General features: G+C 44.4%; 1 protein-coding gene across 6 annotated transcripts in view; it reads right to left on the bottom strand.

Annotated features, from left to right (window-relative positions):
- cabp4 (calcium binding protein 4) overlaps positions 1–26,196 on the bottom strand; it is a 115,600-nt gene that overhangs the window by 28,245 nt on the left and 61,159 nt on the right. For all 6 annotated transcript variants that reach the window (XM_088342869.1, XM_088342865.1, XM_088342870.1 and 3 more), the window contains 2 exons: positions 24,320–24,429; positions 17,799–17,946 (listed from right to left, as the gene is read on the bottom strand). In XM_088342869.1, the coding sequence (XP_088198995.1) occupies positions 17,799–17,946; positions 24,320–24,429 (258 nt within the window). The remainder of the gene's footprint in view (positions 1–17,798; positions 17,947–24,319; positions 24,430–26,196) is intronic.

Genomic DNA, 26,196 nt, shown 5'->3' with positions numbered 1-26,196 from the left:
GAGCAATAATCAATCAATCAATCAATCAATCAATCAGTTTTTCTGTCGCATTATTTAGTTTTTTTGTATTTTAGTGTTAATGTGGTGGTATTTTTGTAGTATTATTGCAGAAGTATTTTTGAAGTATTCACAAAGTCGTAGTTTTGTAGTGTTTCTGTAGTATTTTCATACTATTTTCTCCATTTTTAGGAATATTTCTTCAGTGTTTTTATAGTGTTTTCTTAGTAATGTTTTTGTAGTATTTATTTAGTATTTTTGTAACATGACTGTTGGTTTATATTTGGATTATTTCTGTTTTAACATGTCTGCAGTAGTATTCTGTAGTATTTCTGTAGAAGTATTATTGTTTTAGACACACAAAGGGACAGTGGTGGCATACTGTAGTTGACACCTAAAAACTTGTTTCTAATAAAAAGTACTTTATTTACTTTTATATATATATATATATTGTCATATTTTGACATTTTTGTTTCGCGGGCCGGATGAAAAAGCCTGATGAGCCTCATGTGGCCCGCGGGCCGTGGTTTGCCCAACCCTTTCCCAGGCCCAAGGAAATCTACTTCCTTAACCTAATCCGACACATTCTTTTCCGGTAAGGTATGACGATATTGACTAAGGTAGGCATTCAATCTTAAAACCGGATTACACCCGTATTTCTATCTTTTAAGGCACTCTGGAAAACGCTAGCAGAGCTATTGTTTTTCTCTGCAGGCTGCAGATTCCTGCACTTTTAGGGTGAATATCTATTATCCCCAGTTGATCATTGCTAAAAGCGAGGACTGAAAGAGAAAATAAGTGTCATGCATGATGGTTTTTTTCTATGTCCTTCTCGTCTAAAATTCACAGCACCCGTGCGGCCGATATCCATTATCCACAGTCGACTATTGCTGAGAGCAAGGGTCAACAGAGTGCATTTTTTTTCTTGGTTCAGGCTACGAAAGTGTTCCATTGTGGCCCGATCTGCAGTTTTTGGGTCAAGATCTATTATCCCCAGTAAATAAGTAATGAGAATTAAGACAGAGAGAAAATGAAATTAACAGCATCCTTTCGGCCGCTATCCATTATCCTCAGTCGACTATTGCTGAGAGTGGGAGCCGGCAGAGCTATTTTTTTCCCGGTTCAAGCTTCAGAAGCTTGCCATTGTGGCCTGTCTAAAATAAACTGCACTTTTTGGCCGAGATCTATTATCCCAAGTCGATTATTGCCAAGAGCGAGGATAGAGAGTGCAAATAAGTGTCATGCATGACAGCTTTTTTTGTCTATCCTTTCCATTTAAAATTAGCAGCACCCGTGTGGCCTCTACCCGTTATCCCTGGTTGACTATTGCCAAGAGTGGGGGTTGGCAGAGAGCTTTTTTTTTGGTTCAGGACTCTGAAGCATGTCATTGTGGCCCATTACAAATTAACTGCACTTTTATTGCCGCAATCCATTCGACTATTGCCGAAAGAGTTGGCTGAGTACACAAATTTGTGTCATGCATGGCGGCTGTTTTTTCCCGTTCTTAAAGACTAAAATTAGCCACATATGCGCAGCTACGATCCATTATCCCTGGTCAACTATTGCTGCAAGCGGAGCCAGTAAATGCATTATTTTTTTCAGTTTGGGCTTTGAAGCATGCCATTGTTACCTGCTTGGAAAATACTGCACTTTTATGGCCATGGTCCATTATTCCCGGTCGACTATTGCTGAGAATGGGGGGCCAAGACATCTTTGATGCATGGCTTTTTTTGGAGGAGGGTTTTCAGGCCCTTCTCATTACATAATTATTCAATCTTTTTGGTACAAGGCACGGGATGGCTTTTTTAAATGATGATGTGAAGTTGATGGTACCCACCGAGGTGAGGGCACAAATAGATAATCCTTCCCCGGGCTAAATGGGTTATTCTTCTTATATCAGCATGATAACATTTACTCAAAAAATGTAAAATATGCAATGTTTTCAAAATGAAAGAGGACCTTTCAAGCTATAAGAGAAATATATATGTCCGGATCAAGATATAATTTTGTAATATTTTGGTTTAATAATAAATACTAACACACTTGTTCCGGGTTATCGAGTGGCGGGAATTTTGTGTTTTTTTTGTGTTTGTGTTGCTCACGTCGTCGCGTCTACGAGATTGTTTTCAGATTCCTAATATAGCAGAATTCTGGATTGAGACTTTTTATCTTGAACAGCTGGAAAGTTTCGGGTAAGCATCTCGGACGATTGGCGCAAGGTAAGTGCCGCGCACAATTGTTTTACAGTCGGAAGCTGCTGCCGATCGTTGTTGAAGGGCATCCCCTCCCACGGCTGCTAAGACGCTCTTTGGCATCCAACGCTTACAAGTGAGTATGGGTTGCTGTAAAGGTTGCTCCAGTGTCCGTAGGCAAGTAGCCCTTCTAGAGGGACGTGTCCGTGAGCTAGAGCAGTTTAAACGGAAAATGTTAGGTGCCTCGGACACCACTGCTAGCGTGGGATGTAGCGAACCTGCTAGTCTGGTTAGCACTAGCCCTAAACGGCATGCTAATCGCGGTGAGCCAATTCAGACGCATAACAAGTTCAGCCCCCTAGCTAGTCCCACTCCACCCCGGTCTACTGGCTCCCGCACCCTAGTTATAGGTGACTCCATCACCCGTAACATAAAGCTTAGCACCCCAGCCACGGTTAAGTGTATTTCTGGGGCCAGAGCACCCGACATTGAGGCTAATTTGAGGGAGCTGACGAGCAAACCTAGACACCAGGACAGGGCTAGCTACACCGATATAGTCATTCACGTCGGCTCTAATGATACTAGACAATCTGAGATTACAAAGTAAAATATTGCTAGGACCTGTAATCTCGCCAGAAAGATGAGTCGGCATCGAGTAATTGTCTCTGGCCCCTTGCCTGCGAGAGGCAATGATGAGAGGTTTAGCAGACTAGTCTCGCTAAACCGGTGGCTGGCAAGTTTTTGCAATCAGAAGGGATTTAGGTTTGTGGATAACTGGCCTGCTTTCTGGGGCCGACCTGACCTGCTGAGGAGAGACGGCCTTCACCCTAACTGGGAAGGTGCTCTCACTCTTTCTAAAAATATAGATTACTGTTTAAGCCTTCCATGACAGGGTACACTAGTGCAGGCCAGGTCACAGGTGATTAGTGAACCTGTTACCATGGGTGTGGAGTCTGTAACGCTAGAGCTAACTAGCGCTATGCTAGATTCATGCAATTCACATAGTTTTTGTAGTTTAGAGCGTTCTACTGACTGCACCATACACCCTGATTTATACTCTTCTATAGCATCTTCTTCTGCGCTTCTTACCTCTGTTTCTCTCTTGTTAGGTGAGGAGGGAGAAGAAATAACACTATTTTCTACCAATAGTCATCCTGCTACTCCACCTGTCAACAATATTCCTGTGGTATGGAATTCGGGCCGCATCTGCCGTCATGCAAGGCACAAGACCCGGGACCAGCAGTCTAATCCTGTGGTGGTTACCACTAAGGTTGCCATTAAGGTTCAAAACTCGCGAAAGGTTTCAGCTCAGTCCACAGTGCTGAAGCTTGGCCTTCTTAATATTAGATCACTGGCCTCCAAAGCTTTACTTGTCAATGACCTTATTAATGAACACAATCTTAACCTTATTGGCCTTTGTGAGACCTGGTTAAAACCAAATGAGTTTGTAGTGTTAAATGAGGCTTCTCCCCCTAACTTTGTGAGTTCGCACTTGGCACGACCATGCAAAAAAGGTGGAGGTGTTGCTCTTATATCGGAAGATAGGTTGAAATTTACTTCTAATACCCCTACTAGTTTTAAAACGTTTGAAGCACTTGTTATGAGATCCTTAATGTCAACACCAATTTATTTAGTTGTTGTGTATCGCCCACCTGGACCATACTCAAATTTTTTGGAAGAATTTTCGGAACTGTTAACAGACTTAGTAACTTATGCGGACAATGTTGTAATTATTGGTGATTTTAATGTTCACATAAACTCCCCATCAAATTCACTTGCAATTGCATTTGAGTCACTGATTGATACATTTGGTTTCAATCAAATAGTTGATGTGCCCACTCATAAAGATGGGAACACTCTAGATCTTGTCCTGACCCGTGGCGTAGTAGCCTTGAATGTTACAGTGTTACCGTATCCTAATGCCATCTCTGATCACTATTTTGTTAAATGTGAGGTGCTGTTTAATGTTTACTGTGATAAGGAAAATTTAGGCTTTAGCAGTCGCAATATCCGCCCTAAAACGGTGTTAGCCTTAAAAGAATTATTGCCTACGGTAACTGCAGCCTTCCCTTCGTACACTGGGTCTGTTGACTCACTTACAAACAACTTCAATACTGCTTTGGTAAATGTTCTTGATTCTGTGGCGCCCCTAAAGTATAAATTCCGACCCAAGAAGAATACACCTTGGTTTACTGAAGAAACTAGGTTACTCAAACAAAGTTGCAGAAAAATTGAACGAAAATGGCGCACTACTAAGCTGGAGGTTTTTCGACTGGCCTGGTGTGACAGTTTGCTGAAATATAAAGTAGCTCTTGCCTCAGCTAAAGCTTCGTATTTCTCTAAGATTATTGTTGAACATAAGAATAATCCGAAATTTTTGTTTGACACAGTGGCGAAACTTACCAGACAACAACTTAACCCAATTGGTTGCACTTATTCTGCTAATGACATCATGGAATTTTTTAATAAAAAGATTCAACTAATCAGGAATGAAATTTTAAAAGAACGCTCTGTTTCCTCCTATATCAAAGATGTGGAGGTGCTAGGTATGGACTGTGTCAGCGGTTGTTCAGAAACATTCTCCAGTTTCAATGATTTGTCCCTTGATAATCTAACACAGATGGTCAGTAGGGCCAAACGAACTACGTGCCTGCTTGATCCGTTTCCAGCTTCACTGGTGAAGGATCTGTTTGGGATCTTAGGACCATCAGTTTTAAATATTATTAATATATCGCTATCCTCGGGTATTGTTCCTGTAGCCTTCAAGTCTGCCGTCATTAAACCCACGCTTAAGCGACCTAACCTTGACCCAGAAAGCCTAGGTAATTATAGGCCAGTGTCAAATCTGCCATTTTTTGCGAAAGTACTTGAAAAGGTCGTTGCACAGCAGCTAAATGACTTCATGTCAGAAAATAACCTTTTTGAAACTGTCCAGTCAGCATTTAGGGCAAATCATTCTACTGAGACAGCCCTTGCTAAAGTAACCAATGATCTCCTCTTAACAATAGATTCTGGTGCCTCATCAATGTTACTGCTGCTGGATCTCAGCGCTGCTTTTGATACGGTCGACCACAACATATTATTGGTTCGTCTAGAACGCATTGGTATCTCAGGAACTGTACTCTCGTGGTTTAGGTCCTACCTGTCAGACAGGATGCAATGTGTTAACTATGGCAATCTGACCTCTAAACAATCTAATGTCCCTTGTGGTGTTCCTCAAGGCTCTGTATTTGGCCCCCTTCTTTTTAGTATTTATATGATCCCGCTTGGTGACATTATCCGCAAGTATAATATTAGTTTCCATTGCTATGCAGATGACAGTCAACTGTATGTGCCACTGGAAAAAACTGGACATTTAAGTTTTAGAAATCTGGAGGCGTGCCTTACTGAGATTCAAAGATGGATGTCAAATAATTTTTTACGCCTTAACCCAGAAAAAACTGAAATGTTGATTATTGGTCCAGCTCACTGTCGTCAGTTGTTTTCAAACACTACCCTGAACCTAGACAAATGTAATATCACCCATAGTGACTCGGTCAAAAATCTAGGTGTTATATTTGATCCTAATCTGTCGTTTCAGTTATACGTGAAAAATATTACTAGAATAGCTTTCTACCACCTCCGTAATATTGCGAAGATTCGTTCGATGCTGTCCCAATCAGATGCAGAGATTTTAATTCATGCGTTTATTACTTCTCGGCTTGATTACTGTAATGTATTGCTTTCTGGTCTCCCGATGTCTAGCATTAAAAGTTTGCAGCTGGTTCAGAATGCGGCAGCTAGACTTTTGACTAAGACCAAAAAGTTTGAGCATATTACTCCTGTATTGGCCAACTTGCACTGGCTCCCAGTCCACTTAAGATGTGACTTTAAGGTTCTCTTATTAACATATAAATGTTTGCATGGGCTTGCACCCTCTTATCTCTCCGATTTGATTTCCCCCTATGTTCCTGCACGGAGTCTGCGCTCGGAAAATGCCGGTCTACTTGTGACTCCGAGAGCCAAGAAGTCTGCGGGCTCGAGAGCGTTCTCCATCCGGGCCCCAGTGTTATGGAACGCCCTGCCTCTGGAGATAAGATCTGCAACCTCAACGGAAGTTTTTAAATCGAGGCTTAAGACGCACTTCTATTCCAAAGCATATGATTGATGCCCACCTCATATTCTGTTTTGTCCTGTCTTTTTCCGACGCCTGCCTGGCTGATACGAAGGAGAAGGATGATTTGGGATGGGTCAGCGGACCGGCGTCTGATCTGCTGCATGTCAACCCCTGCATTTACCAGCTGGCAGAGACGGGAGGCAGCGTCTTGGCCGTCATAGACTTTCTGGACTGGTTTGCAGGCTGGGGGCGTCGTTGATGTCATGCACTTTTTGGACATTTTCAACATCTTACCTTATGTTTACTATTATGTGTACAGTAATGCTAATTGTAATTCACCCTGGTCAATCCTGGAAGGGGGATTACCACATGTGAGGTCCTTTCTCAAGGTTTCTCTTTTCTGCTCACACTGAGGTTTTTGAGTTTTCCTTGCCCGCATGCTGGTTTAAGATCAGGTAATTGTGTAATTTTGTAACTGTAATCCTGTGCAGTCCTTTGAGACATTTTTGTGATTAAGGGCTATATAAATAAACTTGACTTGACTTGACTTGACATGTGAAAAACTAAAATTGAAATTTCATCTTGACCCTGTCGCTTTTGTGTGTCCCCTGTTAGATTAGCCATTACTACTCCTAATGTGATGAAAAAAAAGAAGCTAGGATGAGGTAATTACCGTGAAATTTTTTCAACATGTTTAATAGCCATATTATCAAAATTACAAATAAATATTGGTTCCCATTCTAATTAAGCATAACAGGGTGAACATCTTATGCTTTAGGCAACTAAAGTGGAGGGAGCGAGGGGATTGGAGATCCTCGCCTCTTTATCTCTACTCCCTAAGAGACAGCAAGGCAAAGAAAGGGGGGCGGGAGACCGAAAGGTCTCGCATACTCTAGTTATAGGGTCACTAAATGTGAGAGGACGTGGAAGTAAAGTGACTGAGTGTGTTGAAGATAAGACCAATTTGTTGAATCGTCTCATACGTGTTCAAAGAAATGCAGGAATCAAAATGACATAAGAGGGAGTTCTTTTTATTGATACACAATTTCAACAAGAGACTCAGCGAATCAAAGATATGCGTGTGTCTTTATAGTTTTCAACATAGCACGTGTACCCGGTTTGGCCCCGTCCCTTTTCACGCCTGAAGGCGTACATGCCCAGGGTTCCGTCCTTATTTGGAAGTGTTCTTAAGTTTATGCCAGTTTATGTCACCTTGCCCTTTGCCGTTATCTGTTGTCCTCCCTTGAGGAGGATTGTTTATCCGCCGAGGCCTTCACGAGATGTAAACAACATTTCTCCCAACTGTAAGCAAGTCTTTCTACATTTCTTTCTAAATGTTTGCAAATCTTTTCTACAAATGCAAGTTTATTTTCTACAACAAGTGGAAGAAAGAGGAGATCGGAAGGATGATGACTAAAAGGAAGGTTAATGTGTTAGCCTGTGTTTTATATTTTTATATATATATATATATATATATATATATATATATATATATATATAGTCCTCCTTGATCTGCTACCTTATCGTGGTGGAGGAGTTTGTGTGTCCCAATGATCCTAGGAGCTATGTTGTTGGGGGCTTTAGGCCCCTGGTAGGGTCACCCATGGCAAACAGGTCCTAGGTGAGTGGCCAGACAAAACTCAGATCAGAAGACACCTTATAATGAAACAAAACGTTGGTCCTCAATTTCCCTCGCCCGGACGCGGGTTACCGGGGCCCCTTTCTGGAGCCAGGCCTGGAGGTGGGGTCCGCTGGCGAGCGCCTGGTGGCCGGACCCTTACCCACGGGGGCCGGCCGGGCACAGCCAAAGGGACGACGTGGGACCCTCTTCCCATGGGCTCACCACCTGTAGGAGGGGCGAAAAGGGTCGGGTGCGTAGAGAGCTGGGTAGCGGCAAAGGGAGGGGTCCTTGGCGCGACGATCCCCTGCTACAGAAATTGGCTTTTGGGACATGGAACGTTACCTCTCTGGCAGGGAAGGAGCCCGAGTTGGTGCGTGAGGTTGAGAAATTCCGACTAGATATAGTTGGACTCACCTGCACGCACGGCTTGGGCTCTGGTACCAGTCCTCTCGAGAGGGGTTGGACTCTCTTCCACTCTGGAGTTGCCTGTGGTGAGAGGCGCAAAGCCGGTGTGGGCATATTAGTTGCTCCACGGCTCGGTGCCTGTACGTTGGGGTTCACCCCAGTAGACGAGAGGGTAGCCTCCCTCCGCCTTCGGGTGGGGGGACGGGTCCTGACTGTTGTTTGTGCTTATGCACCAAATAGCAGTTCGGAGTGCCCACCCTTCTTGGAGTCCTTAGAGAGTGTGCTTGAGAGCGCGCCCCCTGGGGACTCCCTCGTACTGCTGGGAGACTTCAAAGCTCACGTGGGCAATGACAGTGAGACATGGAGGGGTGTGATTGGGAAGAACGCCCCCCCTTTAGGACACCCTAGGCCGTAGTTCGATGATCGACTTTGTCGTCGTTTCGTCGGACCTGCGGCCGCATGCTCTGGACACTCGGGTGAAGAGAGCTGTCAACTGATCTCCACCTGGTGGTGAGTTTGCTTCGATGGTGGGGGAAAATGCCGGCCCGACCCGGCAGACCCAAGCGTGTTGTGAGGGTCTGTTGGGAACGGCTCGCAGAATCTCCTGTCAGAAGAAGTTTCAATTCACACCTCAGACAACCCTCAGACCCGTTGGTGGTCACCGGCGGTGAGGGATGCCGTCAAGCTGAAGAAGGAGTCTTATCGGGCCTTCCTGGCCTGTGGGACTCTGGAAGCAGCTGGCAGGTATCGGCTGGCCAAGAGGAATGTGGCCTTGGCGGTTGCCGAGGCAAAAACTCGGGCATGGGAGGAGTTTGGCGAGGCCATGGAAGCCGAGTTCCGAACGGCTTCGAGGAAATTCTGGTCCACCATCGGGCGTCTTGGGGGGGGGGAGCTGTGTGCCATCGACACTGTGTATAGTGCCGATGGAGCTTTGCTGACCTCGACCCGGGACGTTGTGAATCGGTGGGCGGAGTACTTCGAAGACCTCCTCAATCCCACCGACACGTCTTCCTCTGGGGAAGCAGTGCCTGAGGACTCTGGGTTGGGCTCTCGTATCACTGGGGTTGAAGTCACCGAGGTAGTCAAAAAACTCCTCGGTGGCAGGGCCCCGGGGGTCGATGAGATCCGCCCGGAGTTCATTAGGGCTCTGGATGTTGTGGGCGTGTCATGGTTGACACGCCTCTGCAACATCGCATGGACATCGGGGACAGTGCTTCTGGACTGGCAGACTGGGGTGGTGGTTCCCGTCTTTAAGAAGGGGGACCGGAGAGTGTGTTCCAACTACAGGGGAATCACACTTCTCAGCCTCCCTGGTAAGGTTTATTCAGGGGTACTGTAGAGGAGGGTCCGCCAGGAAGTCGAATCTCGGATTCAGGAGGAACAGTGTGGTTTTCGTCCTGGCCGTGGAACACTGGACCAGCTCTATACACTCTGCAGGGTCTTTGAGGGTACATGGGAGTTTGCCTGTCCGGTCTACATGTGTTTTGTGGACTTGGCATTCGACCGTGTTCCTCGGGAGGCCCTGTGGGGGGTGCTTCGGGAGTAACGGGGTACCGCACAGTCTTATCCGGGCTGTGCGGTCCGCATTGCCGGCAGCAAGTCGGATTCGTTCCCGGTGAGGGTTGGGCTCCGCCAGGGCTGCCCTTTGTCACAGATTCTGTTCATAACTTTTATGGACAGAATTTCTAGGCGCAGCCTTTGCGGGGATGGATTCCGGTTTGGGGGCCTCAGCATTGCGTCACTGCTTTTTGCAGATTACGTGGTGCTTTTGGCTTCCTCAGGCCGTGATTTTCAGCTCTCGCTAGGGCGATTCGCAGCCGAGTGTGAAGCGGCTGGGATGAGAATCAGCACCTCCAAGTCCGAGGCCATGGTTCTCAGTCGGAAAAGGGTGGTATGTTCCCTCCGGGAGGAGGTCTTGCCCCAAGTGGAGGAGTTCAAGTATCTTGGGGTCTTGTTCACGAGTAAGGGTAGGATGGAACGGGAGATCGACAGACGGGTCGGTGCAGCGTCTGCCGTCATTCGGACCCTGTACCGGTCCGTCGTGGTGAAGAGGGAGCTGAGCCGAAAGGCAAAGCTCTCGATCCACCGGTCGATCTACGTTCCTACCCTCACCTATGGTCATGAACTTTGGGTCATGACTGAAAGAACACCATCCCGGATACAAGTGGCCGAAATGAGTTTCCTCCGCAGGGTGGCTGGGTTCTCCCTTAGAGATAAGGTGAGAAGCTCAGTTATCCGGGAGGGACTCGGTGTAGAGCCACTGCTCCTCCGCGTTGAGAGGAGCCAGTTGAGGTGGCTCGGGCATCTAATAAGGATGCCTCCTGGACGCCTCCCTCGGGAGGTGTTCCGGGCATGTCCCACCGGCAGGAGGCCGGGGGCGACCCAGGACACGTTGGAGAGACTATGTCTCTCGGCTGGCTTGGGAACGCCTCGGGGTCCCGTCAGATGAGCTGGCTAGGCATAGGGACGTCTGGGCTTCCCTTTTAACGCTGCTGCCCCCGCGACCCGACCTCGGATAAGTGGAAGACAATGGATGGATGGATATATATATATATATATATATATATATATATATATATATATATACACAGTGGCTTGCGAAACTATTTTGGCCCCCTTGAACTATGTGACCTTTTGCCATATTTCAGACTTCAAACATAAAGATACAAAACTGTAATATCTTTTAGCACCAGCTCGGTAGCCTGGATGGTAGGGCGCCCGTTCTGAGCCTCGGCCGAGTCATATCTAAGACTTACAACATTGGTACTCATTGCCTCCCTGCTTGGCGTTCGGCATTAAGGGTTGGAATTGGGGGGTTTGGTCACCTAATGACTCCCAACACAGCAGTTGGGTCTAAAATGGCTTCGCCCTGTTTGGCTGCGGCTGCATTGGCTTGCTACAGTTTAACTGTACGGGTCAGGTGTATCGACATTTCGTTCTGTGTGCATGGTTACAAAGAATGACAATAAAAGTAAATTCTAAATTCTATTCTAAGAATCAACAATAAGTGTGACACAATCATGAAGTGGATCACACTTTATTGGATATTTTAACCTTTTTTTAACAAATAAAAAACGAAAAAGTGGGTGTGCAAAATTATTCAGCCCCATTGGGTTACTTTGTAGCGCCATCTTTTGCTGCGATTACAGCTGCAAGTCGCTTGGGGTATGCCTCTATCAGTGTTGCGCATCGAAAAACTGATATTTTTGCCCATTCCTACTGGCAAAACGCTCGAGCTCAGTGAGGTTGGATGGAAAGCGTTCGTGAACAGCAGTTTTTAGTTCTTTTCACAGATTCTTAATTGGATTGAGGTCTGGAATTTGACTTGGCCATTTTAACACCTTAAAAGTTTTTTTGGTGAACCATTCCATTTTAGCTGTTGCTTTATGTTTTGGATTATTGTCTTGTTGGACGACAAATCTCTGTGCCAGTCTCAGGTCTTTTGCGGACTTCATCAGGTTTTCTTCCAGAATGGTCCTGTATTTGGCTCCATTCATCTTCCCATCAATTTTAACCATCTTCCCTGTCCCTGCTGACGAAAAGCAGGCCCAAACCATGATGCTGCCACCACCGTGTTTGACTGTGGGGATGGTGTATTGAGGGTGATGAGCTGTGTTGGTTTTACGGCAAACATAACGTCTTGCATTGTTGCCAAAAAGTTCAATTTTGGTCTCATCTGACCAGAGCACCTTCTTCCACATGTTTGGTGTGTCTCCCAGGTGGCTTGTGGCAAACTTTAAACAACACTTTTTCTGGATATCTTTTAGAAATGGCTTCTTTCTCGCCACTCTCCCATAAAGACCAGATTTGCGCAGTATACAACTGATTGTTGTTCTTTGGACAGATTCTCCCACCTCAGCTGTAGACCTCTGCAGTTCATCCAGAGTGATCATGGGCCTCTTGGCTGCATCTCTGATTAGTTTTCCCCTTGTATGGGCTGAAAGTTTAGGGACACGGCCCGATCTTGGAAGATTTGCAATGGTCTGATACTCCTTCCATTTGTATTATTTCTTTATTGCTTGCACAGTGCTCCTTGGGATGTTTAAAGCCCAGGAAATCTTTTTGTATCCAAATCCATCTTTAAACTTCTCCGCAACAGTATCTCGGACCTGCCTAGTGTGTTCCTCGTTCTTCATGATGCTCTCTACGTTTTAAACTCACATCTGAGACTATCACAGTGCAGGTGCATTTATACAGATACTTGATTGCACACAGGTGGATTCCATTTATCGTCGTTAGTCATTTAGATTAACATTGAATCATTCAGAGATCCTCATTGAACTTCTGGACAGAATTTGCTGCACTGAAAGTAAAGGGGCTGAATAATTTTTATCACACACTTTTTCGTTTTTTTATCTGTTAAAAAGTTTAAAATATCCATTTAAATGTGTTCCACTTCATGATTGTGTCCCACTTATTGTTGATGCTTAACAACAAATTACAGTTTTATATATTGATGTTTAAAGTCTGAAATGTGGCAAAAGGTCAAAAAGTTCAAGGGGGCCAAATAGTTTCACAAGCCACTGTACCTCTACCATAGTACCATAATACAAAATCTCTACTTCAGAATTATACAAAATATAGCTAATTTAGTATGACCAAAATACCAAAAAACTACTGTACCACGAAAATACTTCTATCGAAATACTACAGAAATACTACAGAAATACTAAAACAATACCACTATGGAAATTATTTAAAAATAATTCTTAGGAAATATTACAAAAATACCATCAGTTCCAAAGAAATCAAGACCTGAGGAACGACTTCAGGCCGGTCACCCTGACATCACATAGGATGAAAACCATGGAGCGGTTGCTGCTGCACCACCTGAGGCTACAGGTCCGCCACGCCATCGACCCTCTGCAATTTGCCTACCAGGTGAAGGTGGGAGGGGAGAATGCTACAGTCTACATGCTACACCGATCCCTCTCTCACCTGGACAGGGGCAAGGGTGCTGTGAGGATTACATTTTTGGACTTCTCCAGTGCCTTCACCACCTTACAGCCTCTGCTACTTAATGGTAAACTGACACAGATGGGAGTAAGCTCACACCTTGTAGCATGGATTACGGACTACCTGACAGGCAGACCCCAGTATGTGAAACAGGGGGGCTGTACATCGGACACTGTGGTTAGCAGCAGAGGATCGTCGCAGGGGATTGTGCTCTCTCCGTTCCTATTCACCCTGTATACAGCGGACTTTCAGTACAAGTCTGAGTCCTGCCACGTGCAGAAGTTTGCTGATGACACTGCTATTGTGGGATGTATCAGAAGTGGGCAGGAGGAGGAGTACAGGAAATTGATCCAGGACTTTGTCCAATGGAGTGACGCTAACCACGTGCACCTGAACACCACCAAGACCAGGGAGATGGTGGTGGACTTCAGGAGAACTAGAACTCACCTGGTTCCTGTAACTATCAAAGGAGGATGTGTAGAATTTGTCCAGACCTACAAATACCCGGGTGTGCAACTGGACAATAAACTGGACTGGACTGCCAACACAGAAGCTCTATGCAGGAAAGGTCAAATTCGACCTTCAACATCTGCAAAAAGCTTTTACAAATGTTCTATGAGACTGTTGTGGCAAGCGCCCTCTTCTATGCCGCAGCGTGTTGGGGAGGCAGCGCCAAGAAGAAGGATGCTTCTTGTCTTAATAAACTGTTGAGGAAAGCGGGCTCTGTTGTGGGCACAGAGCTGGACAGTATGACAACTGTAGCTGAGAGACGGGCACTGAAAAAGCTACGGTCAATCATGGACAATTCATCACATCCACTACACAGCATCATCTCCAAACGGAAGAGCAGCTTCAGCGACAGACTGCTGTCACAGTCTTGTTCCATGGACAGACTAAGGAGATAATTTCTTCCTCATGCCAGAAGGCTCTGTAACTCCACCCAGGGGAGTAAAGGCCCACATTAAACCACACCCCCACATTGCATATTCCCCTATTTTTATTACAGTGTGTATTTTATGTAGCACTATTTAAATAAACTATATCAACACGTTACATTGGGTATTTATGTATTATATTCCTTTTACTTTATTATTGTTTTATTTTCAACACAAGAATACTGCTGGGAGTGTGAATTTACCTACGGGGATGAATAAAGTGTCTCTGTCTGTCTGTCTGTCCGTCCGTCCGTCCGTCCGTCATAGTAATACCATAATGCTAAAATACTACTGAAAGAATATAACAACAGAAATACTACAGATATACTGTAGTATATCTTTAACCCTAAACCTAACCAAGGGGTCAGCAACATTTTTGGTGTGGAGTGCCACTTTCAAATTTCATTGTAAATCAGTGTCCCACGCCAAGATTAATGACTTGCACAACAATTTTTTATATCCATCAGAGATACCAGCTCAGTAGCCTAGATGGTAGTGTGCCCGCTTTGAGACTGGGAGGTCGCTGGTTCGCGCCTCGGCCGAGTCATACCTAATTGGTAAAATGGCGGCGCCCTCTGTTGGCTGCGGCTGCATCGGCTCGCTACAACGGGTCAGGTGTATCGACATTTCGTTCTGTGTACATTGTTACAAAGAATGACAATACAAAGGAAATTATTATTATTATTATTATTAATTTTACACCAGTCCAAATTACACAACATGGTTTTACATTGAAATTGTACAACTGACCAATTTATACTCCACTATTCTTGTTCATAAATAAACTAAAAAAATGAATATGAGCAACATTTGGAAAGGTCTGTAGACATCCATAACTTAAACCTTTTACCACAAGAATCAACCAGAATCAACCATTCTCCACCAACAATGAACTACAATCAAAAACCAAGTGATATGGACAGCTACCATACCATTCCTCAATGAAATTCTGATTGCAGAAAACTTCAAACTTGCGCGCACCTACACACGCTTCTTTATTATATTCGCCATCAGTAAAGTATTTTCCGTGCTTTTCCGTGAGCAATGTGATAGCTAGCTTACAGTGGCGGTGTATTTAGTGTATTTTATAAGATTTTTAGTCTTTGTGTTTGTTTGCCGTACCTGGACACAGCGTGTTTTAATGTCTCTGCCTTGAATTCATGTTCATGTTTCGTCCCGTGATAACGTTTAACACTTGATGTGCGAGGTACAACGCTCTCGAGGCATAATTCACAAACATCACAGTCATTTTTCGCACAAAAGCTCAGTCGTCTGTCCACGCCGACTGAAAAGAATGAGATTTTTTCGCTGGAGTAGATGTCATTATTCATTCATTTATCGCACGTCTGTGTTTCTGTGGCTGGGTCAAAACACGGACTTTTCCTTCTCTGCGAGGCGCCATGCAGACACAAACTTACACACAGAACAGAAAAGGAGGGGCCCTACCGTAAAGCCACTAAAGAACACGGTGCGCAACTGAAAATGCGCATTTAAAGGAAAAAATAATTACTTTGCCTTGCGTTCGCGTGCCATTGGTTAACCTCTCCCGTGCCACTGCTGGCACGCATCTCTTAGGTTGCCGACCCTGCCGTAACCCCCAAAAAAACTGATACAGAATTACTACAGAATTACAATAAAATACTACTATGAAATTACCACAGAAATACTACTGCAGAAATACTGCAAAATTCTACAAAAGTAAAACTACAGTAATACAGCAAAATACTCAAGAAATACTAATACTAATTTTTGTGCATGCATATTTGTGCGTTTCCGTTAGTTTTTACATACATTTTGTGTGTTTACATACCTTTTTAGGCGTGTTTACATACATTTTTGTATGTTTGTATGTTTTTTATCCGGGTTTACCTACGCTTTTGTGTGATGTTACTTACGTTTTTGTGTGCGTTTCTGTACATATTTTTGTGTTTTTACGTACAATTTCGTACATGTGTTACAGGGCTTGTGTTTATGTACGTTTTTGTGTTTATATATGTTGTTAATGTATATTTTTATCTGTGTCAGCACACGTTTTATGTGTTTCCGTACGTTTTTGTGCGTGTCTAGAAACATTTTTGTGTGTGTTTATGGATGGTTTTTGTGCCTGTTATTTTTGGGCATGTTTGTGTACATTTTTGTCCGTGTTTTTGTACATGCTGATTGTTATTTATTTATACCATTTACAGTTGTATTTTGTTGCACTTAAAGCAGGGGTCGGGAACCTATGGCTCGCGAGCCAGGTGTGGCTCTTTTGATGATAACATCTGGGTTGCAAATCTGGCTCGCAGATTTGGGTTTAAAAAAAATTATCGTTTGTTTAAATCCATCCATCGATTTTCTACTGCTCATGTCTTGTGCAGAGTTGCAGTTGCATGAGTGATTGTCTATTATTTTGAAAATACAGTGTTATCCCTTCAACACGCTGTGTTTGCTTTTGAAAACAAGCCGCAGCTCTTCATCAAGGATCTTGAAACAGGTTGCTTACTACATTTTGAAAAAACAGAGAGTTTACAGAGGCATGCACAACAAGTAAGCCCACTCAAAACATCTCCACCAGCTAGCTGGCTTCACATCCAGTCTCCTCCAGTTGTTCAAAGCGCACTTTGGAGAATTTCGTGAGCACTCTGGTCGGAGCTTTTTAAGTTCACCACCCATCCAAACGAGTGTTTACTGAACACAGCCGACCTGAGTTGCATTCCTGATGTCTCCCTGGTAGATTTTGAAGCAGAAGTAGCTGACCTAAACGCCTCAGAGATGAGGATGAACAAGTTCAAATCACTGAATGAAGAGTTGGAAAGAATTGCACGACAGAAAGCGGAGTTGGCGAGCAAGCACATGTGGACAGAAATGAACAAACTTCAACCCGAAGCCAAGCTGATTCTGAAAACTTGGAACGCGCTTCCAGTCACATACCACACACTGAGGCGTGTGAGTATTGGTGTATTGACAATGTTTGGATCGACGTATTCATGTGAGCAGTAATTTTCACATCTCAAAAACATCAAGTCCAACCTACGATCACGTTTAACAGATGAAAACCTCAATGCCTGCATGTACCAACCAGACTACAAAACCATCAGCAAATCCATGCAGCACCAGAAGTCGCATTAATGGTGAGTATTATAACAACATTATTTCAAATAATAAATTAAGACGTTTGTTATGCACCCATTTAATTGAATTCAGTCTTAAAAAATATTATATGGCTCTCACTGAAACAAATTTCCAAAACTTGTGCTTTTATGGCTCTCTGAGTCAAAAAGGTTCCCGACCCCTGACTTAAAGTGTAGGATGAATCTATTGCTGGTTAGGTGCAATAGGTATTACAAGGTTCTACAACAAAACTAACTGTCTCAAATACTGCTCAGTAAATTTCAAATTCTTTGACTTACAACAACTTTTTTTTTAGAGTAACGGAAATAGTTACTTTCCCTGGTAACTAGTTACTTTTACTATCGAGTAATTCAGTTTATAACTCAGATACTTTTTAGAATATGTAGTGAGTAACTATAACTCTGTTCTTTGCGTTCTTTTGCAATGGCACTGAAAACCAGTCGACAACACTACTTTTTCTAGAGGTCTGCAAAGGCGCTTACCGTCAAAGTCAATGTTCCCGTCTTTGTTGAGATCAATGTCGCTGAGGATCTCCTCCAGTTCGCCCTTCTTCAGCTTCTCGCCGAGGAGGCTCTTCATGCTGTCCTTCAGCTCCTCCGACGTGATCTTACCGTCTCCGTTGCTGTCAAACTGCCAACCAAAGTCAAAATAAAGATAGAGAGGATAACCAAAAGAGAGAATGAAAGAACAAACGTTTCAGAGGTAAACAAGCAGGAGCAACAATGATTAATTACAGTGTAGTGAAAGGAAGACCTGATACGGATATAACACATTCTAATTTCTCCCTTCCCATTTCATAATGTTTTGTGCTTGTCCTCTTAGATTCTTATACACAGTATTTTAATTTGTCTTTTACAAGTAGACATCAATGGCTTCACCAGCCCAACTCTTCTAATCTTCCGTTATTATATCCATCTTCTTCCGTAAACGGTTTGCTATGGTCTCCTTCTAGGCCTTTGAGAGTGCCCAATACAGTGTATATATATATCTCATCTCATCTAATTAGCTGCACCGCTTATCCTCAGTGGGCTTCGCAGATTTTCACTTTTTGCGGGTGGCCGGCTGAATGGGACGGAGGAGGGGGGGGGGGGGGGGGGGGAGTCGGCGGAGGTCACTCCCGGGCCGCGCGGCGGAGCGAGTTCGGCGGACGCGGCGTCACCCTGATAAGGTTAAGCGGTGCAGATAATGAGATGAGATGAGATTTTTTTTTTTTTTTGAAGGTGTGTCGCTACTTCGCAGATTTTCACTTATCGCGGGTGGTTTTGGTCCCCATTAACCGCAGTAACCGAGGTCTTACTGTATATATAATATGTATATGTATATATATAATGTATGTATATGTATATATGTGTGTGTGTGTGTGTATACAGTGGCTTGAGAAACTATTTGGCCCCCTTGAACTTTGTGACCTTTTGCCACATTTCAGACTTCAAACATCAAGATATAAAACTGTAATTTCTTGTGAAGAATCAATAATAATTGGGACACAATCATGAAGTGGAACACATTTTATTGGATAGTTTAAACTTTTTTAACAAATAAAAACAAAAAAGTGGGTGTGCAAAATTATTCAGCCCCTTTACTTTCAGTGCGGCAAACTCTGTCCAGAAGTTAGGGTTAGGGTAAGGGGAGTTTTCTGAAAGTGAACTATTATTTAACCTGGAGTGATTTGTAGTTGTTTTCTGTCCGACAGTCACATACTTCACATACAGTATCTCACATCATTTTGAAATAAACCACCAAGGTGTTACTCAAAATAAAGATGTTTATTGAATAGTAATGCAGAAAAGCACAGGATGCAAATGTGGGTCTGACTTCCAGAGCCTGAAACATGGCTTTTGGGCAATTTATTCCATATTAACTGTGGACAAGTCTGTGTACGGTGGGCCTAGGAACCCTGAAGACCCGTGACATCACACGGTAGGACAGACCGTGGGCCAGCCAGTACACGTAGATCAGGACCTCCAGCCATGGTCCTGTTCCCTATTTAACAGCTCCTGCAGGGCCCACATGACCTTCTTGCGCAACCTTAAGTCCTGAATGAGTTCTGACTCCACATCGAACCATAAGCACAGGATGGGAACATTCCTGTCCAACCTGTCCACGCTTATAGAATAGAATATACCTTTATTGTCATTGCTACAAATGGGCTAACATATTGTGACAACGAAATTGGGCATGACACTCCAGTTTTACACATTCATAGTGAGGTATGAGCAAGAAGATAAAGGAACAGAGAAGATAATGTTATAAGACAAGGGGGATAAGGCGATAGTTATAATTTACATGGTATTTACACAAGAAATGTCGGCATGTGGGATGTTACATACAGGGTTGTTGTGATAACGTTGGTATCGTAACGGTTGTGCAATATTGCATTCGGTGCAAGTCATCATAGTGCAAAAATAGTCAGCATATGCATTGGTGCAAACATAGACATCATAGTGCAGAAACAGGAAATGGTCAGACATTGTGCAATTTGAGCATTAAACGTAGTGCAGTCGGCATGTGCAAGAACAAGACATGAGTAACATTATATTCGTATGAGGTAGTGTTGGCACGAGTTTTCAGTTTTTTTGTGCGGTGTCTGTTTGAGCAGTGAACAAGCATAGTGCAGACAGCATGTACGTGAGTACCATTTACATACGTGTGAGGTCGTTTTTTGCAACAGTTTTCAGTTTTTTTGTGCGGTGTCTGTTTAGGGTGGTAATGGCTGTGGGGAAGAAACTGTCTCTGAGTCTGTTCGTTTTGGCTTTGTGTGACCTGTAGCGCTTGCCGGAAGGCAGCAGGTCGAAGAGATGGTGGCCGGGGCGAGAAAAGTCCTTGATGATGTTTTCTGCTCTGCTAAGGTAGCGAGAGCAGGCAATGTCCTCCAGACTGGGCAGAGAGCAGCCGACGATTCTCTGGGCTGTTTTGATGATCCTCTGGAGCTTTTTCCTGTCTGCTGCTGTGCACCCAGCATACCACACCGTGATGCAGTATGTTAGGATGCTCTCCACTGTGGCTTTGTAGAAGGACACCTACAGCTGCTGTTTTAGGTTATTTTTCCTGAGCAATCTCAGGAAGTGCAGTCGCTGCTGGGCCTTCCCTACCACCGCTCTGGTGTTTGCAGACCAGGAGAGGTCGTCGGAGATGTGCACGCCCAGGAATTTGAACGAGTGGACTCTCTCTACACAGTCTCCTTTTATGATGAGTGGTGCTGGATTCCTGCCATTCCTTCTGAAATCCAGAATCAGTTCTTTTGTTTTTGTGGTGTTCAATATGAGGTGGTTTTCCGAACACCACGTTGAAAGTGACTCAACCTCATCCCTGTATGCCGCCTCGTCCCCTTCAGAGATGAGGCCGATCAAGGTGGTATCGTCAGCGAACTTAATTATAGTGTTTGTGGGGTGGGTCGGTGAGCAGTCGGAGCTGTAGAGGGTGAAAAGCAGGGGGCTCAGTGCACAACCTTGGGGGGAGCCAGTGTTCAGTGTTAGGGTGGGAGAGACGTGGGTACCGAGTTTCACCGACTGTGGGCGGTTGGAGAGGAAGTCCATTATCCAGTGGCAGATGGAGGGAGAGAGTCCTAGGTGTGCAAGTTTCTCCACCAGGATCTCCGGGATAATGGTGTTGAAGGCTGAGCTGAAGTCCAGGAAGAGCATTCTGGCGTAGCTCCCCCGGTGATCCAGGTGTTTCAGCACGGTGTGAAGTGCTGTGTTTATGGCGTCGTCAGTGGAGCGGTTTGCCCTGTAGGCAAACTGGTGGGTGTCCAGTGTGAGTGGCAGGGAGTTGTTGATGTGCCGGGACACTAACCTCTCGAAGCACTTCATGACCACAGGCGTAAGAGCTACAGGCCTGTAGTCGTTGAGGCTTTCCACTGCTGACTTTTTGGGGATGGGAATGATGGTGGAGGTTTTGAGGCAAGGTGGGACGGTCGCCTGTGACAGGGACCGGTTGAAGATGGTGGTGAAGACCCCAGCCAGCGGATTGGAACAGTCCCTGAGTACCCTCCCTGGTACTCCATCCGGGCCAGTTGCCTTCCTGGGGTTTATGGTATTCAGCGCACGCCTAACTTCGTGCTCCTGAAATGTGAGGGAGTTGCTGCTGGTTGTTGGTGGGTGTGATGTGGCTGTTTGTGGCCTACCAGCTTCAAAGCGAGCGAAGAACTGATTAAGGTCCTCAGCTAGTGAAGCCTCAGCCTCAACAGTTTCCAGGTTGTGGCCTCTGAAGTTGGTGATGTGTTGGAGGCCCTGCCACATCCTCCTCGGGTCATTTCCAGCGAAGAAGTGCTCGATCCTCCTTGTGTAGGCTGCTTTTGCTTCCTTGATGCCTCTCTTCAGGTCAGCCCTGGCCACCCCGTAAAGAGCCTTGTCTCCAGACCTGAAGGCGGTGTTGCGGTGTTTGAGGAGGGTGCGCACCTCGCTGGACATCCAGGGTTTTTGGTTTGGGTAGTTTTTGATTTTTTTATATACTGTGACTTCATCCGTGCAGTAACGGATGTAGGATAAAACAGTGTCAGTGAATTTCTGGAGGTCATGGTGTTCAAATACCTCCCAGCAAGTTTGATCAAAACAGTCCTGCAGCTTGGAGAGGGCTCCCTCAGGCCACGTTTGTATTGTCCTCGTTACAGGTTTTGTTTTCCTTCGGATGGGGGTGTATGAGGGGGTAAGGGATAGGCATAGATGATCCGAATTTACTAGGTGGGGGAGGGGGGAAGCTTTGTATGCGTTTTTGAGGTTGCTGTAAACGCGGTCCAGAGTTTTTTCACCCCTTGTTGCACAGTTCACATGTTGATAGAATTTTGGAAGAACAGTCCTTAAACATGCCTTATTAAAGTCGCCAGCGATAATGAAAGCTCCGTCGGGGTGTGCAAGCTGTTGAATGTTTATGGCAGCGAGTAGAAGGTTTAGCGCTGTGCTAGCGTTAGCATCCTGAGGAATGTAAACAGCTATCACAATGAGCACAGTTAGCTCTCGCGGTATATAGAATGGTCTACACGATACCGCCAGAAACTCTAGATCGGGCGAGCAGTGTGCATCAATAATTCTGCTGTTATTGCACCACGCATTATGTACGTAAATGCATAGTCCCCCACCTCTTTTTTTGCCGGAGTCTTCGTTGCGGTCGTATCGGTGTAGCGTGCGTCCTGCTAGCTGAACTGCAGCGTCGGGGATCCGCGGGTCAAGCCATGACTCCGTGATCACAAAAATGTTGCTATTCCGTACGAAGTTGTTGGTAGCTATCCGCAGCTCAAGCTCACTGATTTTGTGTACGATGGATCTGGCGTTGGTCAGGAAGATACTCGGAAGCGCTTGTCGGTGTGGTTGTCTTTTTAGCTTCTTCGCTAGGCCTCCCCGAGAGCCTCGTTTTTGTTTACGTTCCCTCCGCCGTCTCCGTCGCTTGTTGGGCGGGCAGGTAACCCAGGGAGATCCCGGTGGTCTTCGTATGTCCTTTGGGATGTTGTTGTTGGTGTTGTAATCGTGAAATGAGTCGAAATCTAATCTTAGACCCAGGTTAATAAGTTCCTGGCGACTTAAGGTGATAGTTGCCGAACAGGTATTTATCAAAGAAAGGATGAGAGATAAAAGAACACTTAAAGTAAAAAGATTTACTGGAGAGCCAATTGAAGCCGCTGCGTAAAGTCGCGCCGCCATGGGACGGCCACTCTGGAACACAATGGATAACATAAACAATTTAGACAGAAATGTGGGCATAGAAAAGAAAAAGACAGCTTTTACTGTGATGTAAGCATCATGAAAAAATGTTGAAATTACCTTTTTTCATATCCAATGACAACTCTTTTGAATTAAATTCCTTATAAACTAAGGTGTTTGGGTCGTACAGGAAGTTTGGTGATGATATTATGTCAGCTTAAGGGTCAGGTGGACTGTGCTTGTATTTGTTTACTTTTCATCATGTCACACATTAAAGAGCCCTACTATATGTCATAAAATGGCATTAAGATACTAATACATAGGTTGTAATTTATGTCTACACAAACATACGGTATTATGTGAACGTGCGTTGTATGTTAACCCTTAGTGTATTTGACCGAACGGGTCATTTTTTTTTAATGAGTGTACGTACCTTGTAAAGATGAATCAGCGCTACATGGCGCCGAAGCTGTCTTCAGTATAGCACATTTCTCCTCCGTTAATTGAAGACACGGAAAAGGTGATGAGCTCCCAGGCAATCGGTAATAACACAGCTGTAGCGACCATTTTTAACGTTGCACGAACTCTCCAACTGCCACACCACAGGTTGAGACTCGAGTTGTTTACATGTGACGTAGGCCTATACGTCACTTAGGTCTACAGCCAATTAATATTACCGCCATCTCCTGGACAAGGGTGGAACCTTGCAAGTCTCGTCCAATTTCTTAGGAAACCATCTTCACTTTGCACTCCACTCATCGAGGGCACTTCCCTATGGAGGGACCTCACTGAAGGGTTCTCAGGGCCAAGTGAGAGGAATGGGATTGGGCCTATGTCTCTTTAAGCTAGCTTGGGAACGCCTCGGGATCCCGTCGGATGAGCTGAAGGAGGTGGCTGGGGATAGGGACGTCTGGGCTTCCGTTTTGAGGCTGCTGCCAAGAGAAAGCGTCCATGTCACTTGGGTCAGGGTGACACAACACACTCTTTTGTTCAACAGCTGTGGCTGACAGCTTTCACTGGTTTACCCCTGCCGCATCATACAGGTGCCCTGCCCATCCCTTAGAACGCATATGTGGAAGGAAAGTGACTGAGTGGAAGAAAGAGGAGATCGGAAGGATGATGACTAAAAGGAAGGTTGATGTGTTAGCCTTGAAATCAGACATGCTGACTAGAAATTAAAGAAGTGTTTGTTGACTCAGCTCAAGTGGGTCACAAAGAGATTTAGTTTCCAGGCAAGATGATTCCAACATTATTAGAGTCGTTCAGATGGAAAAATGTGACAGATTGAAAGCTGTTCGTACATCTGCCTTTACATTCAGACTCGAGTCCAACTTCACTCTAAAACACCCACTTTGAAAGGTCTTTCTTACCTGTTTGAAGGCACAGCGGAGTTCTTTGACCCCGACCATGTGAGCCGTCTCAGCTAGCATCCTGGGGCTCATTAACTGACAGAAGTCGTCAAAGTCCACGTGGCCGCCCCCTGCAGGAGGACACAGACAAATCATTGCTTTAATAGACCCTTTCATAGCCAGTCAAAGCTGGAGACAAAGGATACTCAGCGTTGGGCAGCACACTGAAGAAACCAAGCCTTCATTTCTGTTAGTTCGTTGTTAAACTGTCATGTTGTTTGTTTACGTGCCAGAATTGGTGAAAAAATGTTGGTGATCGTAATTTAAGTTTTACAGGATCTTGGCAAACACTCCTGATCGAAGAAAAACAATACAGTTGTGGTTAAATGCATCATAGTGAAAATATTTGCACTCATCAAAAATGCTCTGATTCGCAGGGCATACTTCATGTCAGGTAAGAGAAATTGACCATTTATGATTGTTGCCATTAAGTCCAAATTACTTTTTAGTATCTTGTTATTTTCTCAGCTTCGGCTAACTCTGAGCGTATAGCCTAAATGCCATCAATAGATGCTTCTCCTAAAAATAAATAAATAAATTAATAAGTAAATTTACATTACTTGGATTGTGTGCCCAAAGATTGTTTGCAATGCATGCCTGGTTTTATTTTTGACTCTCACAGTTGTTACAGGGCTATCTTTGGTTACTCTGACAAAAGTTTTATAGAAAACATCTGCTGGCTATCATTTTAGGCACATGACTCTGGTGTATTTATTTCTGGAGGGAATACATTCAAGGCGAAGAACAATCAGTACCACTATTTAATCAACGTTTTTTCAATTTCAACTGATGGGGAAAAAGCATAACACATCCATCCCGTTGCGCTTACTTACAGTGGGAACCAATAGTTGTTGTAATTTGATAACATGGCTAATAGACATGTTATAAATATTTCACAGTTATTGTGTACTAGCTTCTTTTTCATCACATTATTACTCATGTAAACTTAAGTATAGAATGTCCCCCCTATTAACCCCCTACCCTTTTTTTTCTTTACTGCTACTACTGCAGAGAGAGAGAGAGAGAGAGAGAGAGAGAGAGAGAGAGAGAGAGAGAGAGGAGAGAGAGAGAGAGAGAGAGAGAGAGAGAGGAGAGAGAGAGAGAGAGAGAGAGAGAGAGAGAGAGAGAGAGAGAGAGAGAGAGAGAGAGAGAGAGAGAGAGAGAGAGAGAGAGAGAGAGAGAGAGAGAGAGAGAGAGAGAGAGAGAGAGAGAGAGCGAGAGAGAGAGAGAGAGAGAGAGAAGAGAGAGAGAGAGAGAGAGAGAGAGAGAGAGAGAGAACGCTATTATGAAGATATTTTGATAGTATCACTTGAAGTATATAATATGAAGTCAGCTTGCAGCCTCTGGTGGATTGGTCAGCTGCTGTTTCCTTGTCACACGATCGAATGCTTTTTGCCTGTGGTGCAAGGAATGATTCCACATTTAATGAGATTCAAAGGGGGGGGTGTTATTCAAGGTCAAAGAACTGATTGTATGACACCTGTTCTACCAGATGAATAAAAATGTTGTGTTGTTCCTCATTATTTGCCACTTGCAGCAACAAATTCTAATTGTAATGAAAAAGAGAAACAGCAGCTGAAAACTGTTAAATGTAAGACATCTAACTATGTGATTTTAGAGCGAGCTAATTAATTTCTTAGTAAGCCTAAGTGTAGGGTATATTTTTCTTTGGGTCAACACATTTGGATAATCTAACATTTGCTATTGGCTATACTCCCTCCCACGATACCTTTCTCTATCTTCATTTGTTTAAAATCTCGTTTGTTTCGTAAAGACATTACGATTCAATTCTGTAATTTTCTTGAATTGAATTGTCCTAATGGCCATTAAAATCAACG

The sequence above is a fragment of the Urocampus carinirostris genome, chromosome 8 (assembly GCF_059441175.1).
Source record: "Urocampus carinirostris isolate Australia breed hairy pipefish chromosome 8, RoL_Ucar_1.0, whole genome shotgun sequence".
In the NCBI taxonomy this organism is placed as follows: domain Eukaryota; kingdom Metazoa; phylum Chordata; class Actinopteri; order Syngnathiformes; family Syngnathidae; genus Urocampus; species Urocampus carinirostris.
This window is presented reverse-complemented; position numbering and strand designations above follow the sequence as displayed.